General features: G+C 44.3%; 2 protein-coding genes across 3 annotated transcripts; one reads left to right on the plus strand and one right to left on the minus strand.

Moving 5' to 3' along the window:
* The first annotated feature begins 4,338 nt into the window (after window positions 1–4,338).
* Window positions 4,339–9,988, plus strand: LOC108025298 (protein glass). 2 transcript variants are annotated; one of them, XM_017095694.3, is made up of 5 exons: window positions 4,339–4,589; window positions 5,364–5,478; window positions 5,729–5,859; window positions 6,474–7,960; window positions 8,901–9,988. In XM_017095694.3, exons 2-5 carry the CDS (start codon window positions 5,433–5,435, stop codon window positions 9,043–9,045), a joined length of 1,809 nt encoding a protein of 602 aa, XP_016951183.1. In that variant the 5' UTR covers window positions 4,339–4,589; window positions 5,364–5,432; the 3' UTR covers window positions 9,046–9,988. The 2 variants fall into 2 exon arrangements, with proteins under 2 accessions (XP_016951183.1, XP_016951192.1); XM_017095703.3 differs by having other exon boundaries at window positions 6,477–7,960.
* Window positions 9,989–10,029: 41 nt separating this feature from the next.
* Window positions 10,030–11,327, minus strand: LOC108025311 (nucleoporin Nup43). The gene is made up of 2 exons (XM_017095716.2): window positions 10,958–11,327; window positions 10,030–10,889 (listed from the first exon to the last, which is right to left on the minus strand). The coding sequence occupies exons 1-2, from the start codon at window positions 11,241–11,243 to the stop codon at window positions 10,090–10,092; spliced, it is 1,086 nt and encodes a 361-aa protein (XP_016951205.1). The 5' UTR covers window positions 11,244–11,327; the 3' UTR covers window positions 10,030–10,089.
* Between the last annotated feature and the right edge of the window lie 114 nt (window positions 11,328–11,441).

The following is an 11,441-nucleotide window of genomic DNA, read 5'->3' on the forward strand; positions in this document are numbered from 1 at the left end:
AGTCGGCAGATTTCATCCTGGCTGCCACGTTTCGATTTCGTTTCATGAGAATTGTCGAGAACGACAAATCACAGCGCCAATCGGGTAAGTAACCCGATACGATGCACATGGGGCAGGCAGAGAAAGCGGGGAAAAGCCAAAAAATTCTCACACAAAATTTCGCCAGGCTCTCCCTCGGCTCTCACCTGTTGAGCAGGACGAGGGGAGGAAGTCTGGGCGAACTCTCAGGGGATTCCCCCGACCAGTACTAATTATAATCTGATAAAATTGCAGTCGCATCCTTTGCTGGTTGTCACCACTCTTGTATCTGCTGCGAGCGAGGGTTGCGGTTGTTCGCTTTTGGGCAGATTATCATCGGCTCTCGACTGGCGGGCACGTGACCTGCTCAATGATGATAGTGCCGATCGGTGGCTAATAATATGCTAAATGGCGTAATTGAAATTTAATATTTATCCAACGGATTACAGGATAACCATTTGCGGTTCGCCAAAATAGTATTAAAGATAGCGGAGCGTGCGGCATCGCAGATAATTGAGGGACAGAACGCCCCCTTCGACGCCCCTGAAGGGCTACTGTGAGAAACTGATAGATACATCATCTCTTAGATCTTCACACAGCATTTATTGTTGTTTGCGCAAGTGATGCCCTAATAAAAAACAAACAACGAGTGAGTTTTTATTGCTGCATTGGTTTGTTTCAGTTTCAGGACGGCAACTCCATTGATAAGGCATTCCAGCGACGAACCCTTCTGGTTGGGCTCCCTCCTTTTGTTTTCCCGAAAGTATCGCCTTACAAATTCAATTTGGCGCGCTTCACTCAAGTGTACTCACAGCCGAAAGGACGAAGAGACATTGTTGTGGCCAAGTTCAGCTGTAACTCAAGTAGTTGTCTCCTTTTCCTTGAGGGGGTGTCCTGCGACCGTTCTTATGTTTACTCCTCGAGGGTTTGTAATAAGTCGCGGGCATTTAATAAGCTGGCTTAGGTTTTTAATAAGAAGTGGGTTATGCGACAGTTCCGAGCCCGGCTCGTCCAGCTGTCAGGACAGCGGCTCGTCCTTCTCCATCCTGTCCAGCAAATGTCAACTGTCACGCGGTCATCGATACTCTCCTCTCCAGCGGGGGCGTGGGCTGTCGGCCCAGTTGCACCCGCAGATGGCTCGGAAACTCCATTTCCAGAACTTTACAATTCCACATAAGAGTCGGGGATATCATAGAAACCATAGAGTTGATAGCAGTTGTCAAAGCATTGGGGGGAAATTGTATTAAAGGACTTTCTCAATTTTAAAACTAGACTGAAACCGCTTCCCAGCAACTAGAATGAAAGCTGTATATCTCAGGAAAATTAAGTTTATCATATTTTCTAATATCCTATATTGATTTAAGCTAGATCATTTTTGTAGGATCCATACATATTTCCAAATTTCGAAAAGAATGGCTTACTATTTTATGTTATTACGAAAGGTATACATTTTTTTTAAGAAAGTACACATCAATAATAGCTTAGACTTTAATACTTTGATTTAGTTATTTATTGATTTAGTTAGTATTTTTATATTATAAAAAATCACCAAAGCTATGTGAACTAACTTTCTCCTTAATTTACAGCCATCATCGACTGACTTTCCCCTTTGACCCAACTGGGTTTAGCTCATTTCAGCCGGCCTGGCATCTAATATGACCGAATGGCATTAACATGTTGAATGACTTGAGTGGCAGCATAAAAAGCAAAGCGCAGCCAAAACCAGGAGAAGCCCCACCAGTGCCGCCCGAAAAGTATTTCATTGATTTTTGAAGCCTCGCCAATACAGAACGGCAAAAGAAATGAAACGAACCGAACCGAACCGAAATGAACAGAGAAGTGCTCGCAGAAAGAAACTGAGTGAAATTTGCGTTGCTGGTGGCAACATGGGAATCGCTGGCGGGGATGGGGAGTCCTCGGGATCATGTCCTGCCATTGTTTGTCCCCTTAAATACGCAAAACAAACAGAAGCTACCGATGAGCCGCGGGGCAAACAGTTCCACGTGCGGCGATAAGGTGGTTAGGTGGTTGATGGGCTGGTGTGATAACAGGTCTATTTTTTGGGAGGGTGTTCAGAGTTATTTGCCATGCGGCTTAATTTGTAGCAAATTCACAGATTCATTAGCTTTCTGCGGTCATCCAAGGGGAAGCTGTTGTTGCCAGCCGGGCAGTTTGATCAGCTGACACCTGAACACACCTGAGGGATGGCTCTAATTGTTATTGATACCAGAGTCACTTGGCTACCAGCTACTTTCGGGGAGCGGATCCTAATCCGTTCTGACAATCGGCAGCACCGACAGGCTCATGTCCTTAGCCAAGTTGTTGACATGAAACCGACACCGAAACCGAAACATAGTGAAAAAATGAAAAAGAAACTGGTTCGGATCTGATCAGACTGTGGATCTGATTTTAACACACACGACGCTCGATGGGTTGACCTGAAATTCCCATCGATAAGGTAAGGTGATATGGGGCACATAGCTCGATATGTGTGCGATCGCTGCAAGCCCTTGCACTCAACTGATTTTGCCAATTGGCGAATTCAGTTTCGGGCGTGTGAACCTTTTGTTTGGTTTTCGACTTGAATTCGGCTCTATAACTCATATATCTCTAGGCTAGAAATATCTGAAATAGTCAAATGTATTTCATAATTCTCCTAGTCTTTGATTTATTCCCTGCTGGTTTTTCTGCTGCAACCACAAATCGAACTATCAAATAACATTCAAAGTATTCACAATTGTCGGCCCGGCGACATGAGCATCGATCGATAGACAGTCGTCATTGGCCGAGCTACAACTGAGAATTAGCACCGGAGGCACAAAGATACAGGCAACAGAAGCAGATACACAGGGCCAGCATAAAGATACAAGTTACAGAAGCAGTCGGGGAGTTGCGACCTGGCCGATGGACTGCCTCACTTAACCACAAAACAATGGAGCGGAGGAAGCAGAATGCCGATCAATGGTTGGCAAGTCCATACTACCCCTACCCTGCCTCCATTCCGCCTCCCAATAACCCCTACACTGGCAGAAAATTAACAAGAAATAATTATGCATACATTTGTAGATGCCAATAAACACAAACCATTTTATTTTAACTACCCTTGGCCATTCCTTTCATGTACATATTTACTTATTATAGTTATTGGCCCTAACTTAATTATAACTTTGTAAATTTTGCTATCAATTTTAATATATTAATTAAAAAATATTTAACGAGGCCAATAAAATGTTAAAATATTCTAAGACGCATAAATACCAATTTATGTTAGTTTACAACTCTTAAAAGACTATTTTCAATGTGTATTTTGTTTTTAAAATTGAGTTTTAATATTTACATAAAATAAATTTAATAAAATATAAATTTGAAATAAGTGTGAGAATGATTTATGTTGTTTGTTGCTGAATAAAAATATTCGCTTGAAGTTGTAAAAAACATTGCCTACTTTTTGGCCATGAAAATATATCTTGTAGCTGCAGTATTCTAAAGATACGAATATAACATGTTTTCATGATGTGTCCTTTTGAAAGGTTAATAAAAAAAAAATTTCTTCTAAAATATATAGATTTTGTTTTTTCCTTTTATATAAGATAAACTAAAACGTTAAAGAATCATTTACTAGCTAAACCCTAACGCATATATTATTATTTATTCATTTTTTTTGTAGGTGCATCCTTTTTTCTCCCTGTCTCGCTGGTATCTGGTGTCGAGCTGTAAAGATATTGGGTGACAAATAAAAACTACTGAAAACTGCTGCCGCTGTTGCTGTTGCTGGCTTGCCGATGTCGCTGGCCACGTATGAATGGGCCTGAAACTCGGACTGGGCGGGATCGGCGAGGAGGAGGAGGTGGAGGCTATATGGATTTGGTTGTGGATGTGGATGGAACCAGCAGAGGGGTAGTAGCCGCAAAAGCCGGTAGACGGAGCGCATTGGTTGGCCGACAACGATGACGGCAACGTTGTTGTGGTGGTGGATGGACCTGGAGTGGGTATGCCATGGGATATGGTATGGTATAGTGCGGTACTGCATGGGATATTGCGGCGCCGAGAGGGGGTGCTTTGGGCAAGGGTCTCGAGCGCGTAGTGCTGGGTACTTGTGTCATTATATCCGACCCTAAGTGTGAGTGCGAGCGAGATTGTTGTTGCCACATTGCTGCCGTTGTCTTTGCGCCCTTTTGTCGCTTGTTTATAATTAAGTGAGTATTTTTTCTGCGCCCTGCTCCTTCCTCTGTGGTTGTCGCTTTGCTGCCGCTCTGCCGATATGTCAGTCGATGTATTGGGCCGAGGTGCCTCGCACTGAAACTGACAATTAGTCGCCGTCTTATGCTCCTCGCCAAAAGTCGCTTCTTGCCCCGCACTCAAATCGAAAACTCAAATCTTGCACAACGGCTCCACATCTAACTGCATCCATCTCTAATCGGGAAACAACGATCGTGTGAATCTACTGTCGCGTCAAAAATCGTTAATTTAAATCCTCAAAGAAAGGAAAACCTACCGTTTGATCAAAGAGTTCAAGTTTCCGTTTTTATTGCTGATCTTCAAAATATGCAATTTGTGAAACTATTTCGAAGGTGTGAAAATTAAATATCTTTCAAAGTGTACAACAAACGCAACTAACTATTAGGAATGAAGCAAATTAAGTTAAAAAAAAACTAAGGATCAGCTGCATATTCTTAAGAGAATCTTAATTGTTAAAATGTGAAACAAAATTTAGGATAAATCACAGTCTATCAGATGCACTCAACTTGTGAGGTCTAATTTCTTTACAAAATAAAGAATTGATCTATGGATTAGTATACTTTATTGAAGTATTCTTTTCACCAATCAATAAAATTTTATGTTAAATCCAAATTAATTTAGAGGACATGTATTTTCTATTTTACTTGTAATTAAATTTTTAATTTGCTTAATGTATTGTTAAGAGTTCCATTGCCGATTTGAGCAAAGTCCTTAAATGTTTAAGCAAAATTTATTTTAACTAATATTAAATTTGATTTGATATTAACTTCATTTTTTTTCCTTTGAAATATATTTATTTAATTTTTATGGGATTTTAAATTAAACATACATAAGATAACGTAAATTAATCTACAACCTTGAAGGTCGTATAGATTGTACTCAAATGTGTTAAATTTGTTAAGACAATTTTTTAACACCCGATTTGGAAAATTGAGGGATTGTTATATTGTATTTAATTTTTTAATGTTGCTGAATTCACTTTGCAAATCATAGAAAAAATGTGTTTAGTCTCGAGAAAGATTTGTAAATAACAAACTCTTTTATGAACCTAAGTGAACTTCACCGAGTTGTGCAATGTATTTACCAATAACTGTCTATCCCCGCAGTTGGAAATTAACGCGTCAAGATGAAGCGTAGAAAGAGCAGAAACAAAGCCACAGAACTGGAGTCATGTCATGGGATTGTTATATAAGGGTTCCAAACTCCTGAACATAATTCTGGGTGAGTAAGCTGGGCACAGCAGCAGCGCTTTTGCCCAGATACGCAGAGACACAGATACGAAATCGCGAGTCGAGAGAGCAAAGCAAATGGCGGTCTCTCGCTGCGAGTGTGCGTGCTTGTGTGCCGAGGGGCGGAGCTAACGGCACAGTGGTTGTCACGGAACTGAAACGTATCCACGAGATACAAGCTGCTTCCGAGCATCTCCGTCCAACTTCCAGTGGATTTAAACGGTGTTTTTTTGGCTGCGCAGATTCCCTGGAAGATCAAGAGGGTGGAGCTATGTACATATCGTGCGATGTCTCAAACGGCGGTCCTGTGGAACCAGAGACGGGCTATGTGCCCAACAATCCCCTGTTCGGCCTGGCGCTGGACAGCCCGCAGGTGAGTCCTGGAATCCGGATTCGATTGGGCTTCAATCTCTCCGGAAATCTCTTCGCGTTCGGTCGTGCTTTCATTTTAGTAGGGAAAATCGCTAGTTGTTCCTTTAAAACTAACTTAAATCTCTGTTACTTAATGTTTAAAGTAGTGGTTTTATAACCAAAAGGTTAAAACTATCATAGAAGGACGTTTAAAACTTATTAAATTTTTTTAACCCAAGAACAAAGTAGAAAAAAACCAACTAATTCCTTAACTTTAACCTTTTTTTCAATATTCCGTAAGTTGTAATATCTATCTTCTAAATGTAAATTAAAATTTTACATTCACACACATTAAAAAAAGAAATTTTAGAAAATTTTTTTGTGGATTTTTCTGTTTCGTACCTTAAAATAAAAGAAGGCTTTAAATCTAGAAAATGTGTTTAAAATCAACGTTTAGATTTTGCTTGATTAAGAATTTAAGGGTGAACTAGAACTATAAATATTTGAAGTTTATTAGCTTCTTTAAATTAAACATTTGGATTACTTACAAATTAAAACCTAAAAACCGAATGCTGCGTTTGATTCCTAACCGGTTTTCATTGGTCTCCATCTTCATTTCCGTTTCCGCCCGTGCAGCAGGAGTGCGCCGCTTCCTGCGTCGGCTGTTTATCCTGCCAGGGCAGCACCGCCCTGCCCATCTCCTCGCTCACCAGCAGCGACTTCGACTGCGGCGGCTGCTTCGATCCCACGATCGGAGTGGGCGTGGGCATCGGTGGCGGCCACATCCAGATCAGCACCACACCGCCGGCGAGCAGCGGCAACGGGAGCAGCAACAACGGTGCTGGAGGCGGCTCCTCCGGGAACCACGGCTACTGGAGCACCGACGAGATGGCCTCCACATTCCCCGGCCTGCCGCCGCTGGACATTGATCCGCTGCCCAGCCTCTTCCCCTTCTCTCCCTGCGGCGCCTCCTACAACTTTGCCGCCGGCAATCCGCACCAGGCTTCGCTCTCCTACACGGTCCATCCCCACCAGATGCTCATCTCGCCCAATTCCCACAACCATGGCCAGATGCACTCTCAGCACCAGCAGCAGTCCCAGAACCAGGCATCGCACGTCGGCAACTCGGTCCTCCAGAGCAGTGGTGGCGGCAACAACATGGCCAGCAATGGAGGTGGCTCCAGTGGAGCGGCTAATTCGGCTGCCTGCTACTATGAGACGGGAGGTGGAACCGCCGCCCCTGCTCCTCCGCCGGCGGCTGCCATGTATCCCAGCATGAGTGTGAATGTCAGCATGAACATGACCATGCACCATGGTTATGGAGCCGGGGACGCCAGTGGAGTGCCGATGCAGTGCTCCCAGATGAACTGGACGCCACCGAGCAACTCCACCTCGGCGGCAGCAGCAGCAGCAGCGGTGAATGTTCTGTATCCCCCGCTCCTGAGTCCCGGTCACTATCCCGCCTCGGCCACGTACTCCTTTACGGCGGACTTCCGGGCGCCGGCTCCCACGGGATTGGGTTCCTTGCCACCGCTGACGGTGGGAGAAAAGGAGTCGCCATCGCCGCCGTCCAACTCCGCCTTGGGTGGCTACTATCCCACGGCCGTGAGCAATCAGGGATACACGCCGCCACACAAGAGTCCGAGTAGCTTTCACCAGGCTGCGGCCCTGGGATTAAGTCTCTCCGGATTCGAGGATGAGGAGGACAGCAACGAGGATCTGGACGGGGACGAGGGCAGCAGTGGCGGCGAGATGAAACCCAATCTGTGCCGGCTGTGCGGCAAGACCTACGCCCGTCCCAGTACGCTCAAGACCCATCTGAGAACCCACTCCGGCGAACGACCCTACCGGTGCCCCGACTGCAACAAGAGCTTCTCCCAGGCCGCCAACCTGACGGCCCATGTACGCACACACACTGGCCAGAAGCCGTTCCGATGCCCCATCTGCGACCGGAGATTCTCGCAAAGCTCCAGCGTCACCACGCACATGCGCACCCACTCCGGCGAGCGGCCCTACCGCTGCTCCTCCTGCAAGAAGTCCTTCTCCGACAGCAGCACCCTCACCAAGCACCTGCGAATCCACAGCGGCGAGAAGCCCTACCAGTGCAAGCTCTGCCTGCTCAGGTGAGTCCGGGATGTCCATGGGGATTTACACCTCTGCTTCTACATCCAAAAGTGATTTTCGGGGATTTTTAGAAACCCAAGTGAGAACTCCATTTAATCTTTAAGGCTTTAAAAATGTTACTTTTCAAATTACTCTAATTTTTTTTAAAATTTTGTATACCTTTATTGTTGTTGCTTGGTCAAAAATGGTCGAATTCATAAAAGACAAACTCTTTTGGGCAGGTAACAAGCTAGACAATTTATGCATTTTTTGGCCGATTCTAAAAACTTAAAATTTTATCAAATTTCTACTTTTTTACAAGGGGTAGCATCGTCCTTTTTTGCTAAAATCGGTCAAAAATAAAATTTTTAGATGAAAATCTTTTTTGATAGGAAATTTAATTACGAGTCCAGCAAGGTATAACATTCCATTTTTGGACTATTACTTTTTTTTTTTCGCTTAAGAATCTTAAAATTTTGTGGGTGAAAAATAAAGACTTATGAGCTTTGGCCGAAAACCGATAATTTTATTTTACCTATTTTGATGTAACTTGGTCAAAAATGTTCCGAAACATAAAATACGCCCTGTTTTGGACAGCTAACAAGCTAGATAAATGATCGCATACATTTTTAAGCCGATTCTAAAAACTAAAAATTTCCTCAAATTTTCACTTTTTTACAAGGGGTAGCATCGTCTTTTTTTTGCTAAAATTGACCAAAAATAAATAAATTCAGCTGTGAATGTAATTTTATAGGAAATTTTTTTACGAGCTCAGCAGGGTATGATATTCCATTTTTGGACTATTACTTTTTTTGTTTCGCCCAAAATACAGATTTTTTTAAGGCGCAAAATGTTTACTTAAGTTAACTTTTGGCGACCCTATGCCTTCAAAAGCCATTCCATTACCTGGAAGGTATACAGCTGAAGTTAATTGGTTTTTCCTCCCCCCTGTCCCCACAGGTTCTCGCAGTCGGGAAATCTCAATCGGCACATGCGCGTCCACGGCAACAACAACAGCAACAATGGCAGCAATGGTGGCACCGGAGTTGGGGGCGAGTCCTCCGCCGGAAGCGGCAGTGGGGGTGGCAACAGCCTCCTCACATGACAAAAGCCACGCAGTGCAGGCGGTTTCCAGCACTACCACCCCCCGCACTCACACCACATGCACCACCATCACCACCACGCCCACGCCCATGCCCACATGGGCAACTACGACTACGGGAACTACAGCATCGGCGATTACACTCCACCCGGAGCCACACAAAACTATTCAGGGTATTATTTCTGCGCACTCAACAAGCCGCCCAAGTTCGAAAGATTCTACTAGGGTCTTGGAATCGAGGTATACTGATAGGTAGTATCTACCAAAAAATAGCCCTGAACAAAGGAAGAAATGGAATTCTGCGGATTTCAAAAGATTCCATAATTCTTGAAACTGAAATCTTCTAGAATTATAAAATGGGATCTAAATATGTGAGTATCTACGCGCTGCAATATAATCAAAAACATCATAAATGAAACTTCGTAAACCAATAATAAGGATGATTTTCTATAGACAAATATTCCGGGTTCCTTATAAGTGCTGATATACTCATTCCCCAGATCCTCCCCCAACTGCAGTTAAAAATGCTCAAATATAAAATGTCTATTGGATCGCGGAGAATCGAACAAATGTAGGCCTAAGAGCTGCACTGTACATACTTATACATATTGTATTTATTGTATTCGCCTAGCATAATAATGTATCGAGTCCAAGTTAGTTCATCATATAATAAGGTAGTTGAAAACACGCATAAATCTATTCCAAATTAGCCAACGAACTAGGATGTAAGACGGATATGAGTACGAATCATAAGACCAACCAACACAGCAGCACCCAAAACGAGAATATTAAAATTGGAATTGCCACGGCATGATACACATTAATACCTATACACGAATATGATTATAGGCTTAACATAGATGTAGATGTAAGACAGGTGCTTTGATTTAAGCCAATTTTGAGTATATCAAAGAAAACTATAAATAAACATGAAATTTAAACAGTACCACAACGTTTGATTCATCAATTGAAAAGAGAATGCAAGAATAACAATTGGAAAATTCTATAATGTATGAAAACTTTTCATTGAAAAGGAATTACAAAACTTCAGGCAATGTTATCGACTAGGTAAACGGCTTCCGTGTCGCCACCGCAGACCAGACGACTTCCATGGACATCGAAGGAGTTGACAGCCTTGCGGATGTTGGTCAGCACGCCCTCCACGTCGACCAGGGACCGGACTCGATCGCCAGACAACCAGGGGCTATGCCCATCTTTCTTGCTAGAATCGCAGCCAAGGACCTTGTTCTCCGACCACATCCACACCTCTCCGCCCTCGGCGGCTGTGAAGAGCTTGCTAGGATCCTTACGATGGAAGCCAATCTCGTTGATCGGGCTCTTGTGGGCACTGAGATAGGAGGCGGGATAGTTTAGGTTGCGCAGATCCCATACTGTTATCGAACCCTCCTCGCTGCCGCAGAGCAGGATGTGCTGCTGCATGGGATGCGTGGAGAGCGAGGAAACAAAATTCGAGGACTTGTCATCCTGGGAGGCCACCATAAACGTGAGCTTCGGTTGCGCTTCAGTGGCCACACGTCCGTCTAGCATCCGGATGACCCCCATCCTGTTGGCCGCCACCAACTCGTGCTGGCTAATGTAGCAAATCGAGAAGAGCGCCATGCTGTCAGCCTCGATGGTGCGCTTTACCTGGCGCACATTTCCCACGGAGACGATGTTTACACATCCATCTTCGCCAGCGGTGGCAATGTCCGTGCCGTAGACGGAGAGGTCGGTGCAGGGAGCCGGCTCCTGGCTGCGTTGGAAGCAGTGTAGCCTGTCAGATCTAGCCGTACGCTGCATCTGGTCCTCCTCCACGGCTCGTTGAACGTTAAACACACTGAGGTGACCTAATTGGTGATGGAAAAAGAAAAAAGGTCAGTGAATGTTTATTGGGATTCACCAAAGGGAAACTCACCATCGGCGCAGCTCACAGCTAGCGTGTCCTTGTCCACAAACTCCATGGCGGTCACGTCGTCCTCCATCGCCACCTTGTCCATGCAGCGCGGCACGTTGTCCACATTGTCCGACTCCGTGGCGGTGGCATATTGGTTCGACTGGAGCCTCCAGAGGCGCACGAAGTTCCTGTCCATGTCCCAGCTGCCGGTGATGAAGCGCTCGCTCTGCTGCAGCTGTTCCGGTAGCCAGCGCACCTTGGCCACCTTCTCGGATATGTAGTGGGTGGAAACATTGGCTATGGACATGTCTTCAGTGGTATTTAACGTTATTCCACAATATAAAACAATATAAACAAAACAATGCGGCTTATAGGCTATTGGCCCGCGGAATTATCGATAACATATACTGCTTGCAATAGAAATACTACTAACGATATCACATCGATAAGTTTGTCTTTTCTTTTTATTGCATATTTTAAACATTGAAACATGTTGTTAAAAGGG

Source organism: Drosophila biarmipes, chromosome 3R, assembly GCF_025231255.1.
Source record: "Drosophila biarmipes strain raj3 chromosome 3R, RU_DBia_V1.1, whole genome shotgun sequence".
Lineage (NCBI taxonomy): Eukaryota > Metazoa > Arthropoda > Insecta > Diptera > Drosophilidae > Drosophila > Drosophila biarmipes.

Coding starts and splice junctions, on each gene's coding strand:
- LOC108025298 (XM_017095694.3), top strand. CDS start 5,433: ATGGGATTGTTATATAAGGGTTCCAAACTCCTGAACATAATTCTGG. Junction 5,479..5,728: donor ACTCCTGAACATAATTCTGG/GTGAGTAAGCTG, acceptor TTGGCTGCGCAG/ATTCCCTGGAAGATCAAGAG. Junction 5,860..6,473: donor TGGCGCTGGACAGCCCGCAG/GTGAGTCCTGGA, acceptor CCGCCCGTGCAG/CAGGAGTGCGCCGCTTCCTG.
- LOC108025311 (XM_017095716.2), bottom strand. CDS start 11,243: ATGTCCATAGCCAATGTTTCCACCCACTACATATCCGAGAAGGTGGCC. Junction 10,890..10,957: donor AGCTGTGAGCTGCGCCGATG/GTGAGTTTCCCT, acceptor ATCACCAATTAG/GTCACCTCAGTGTGTTTAAC.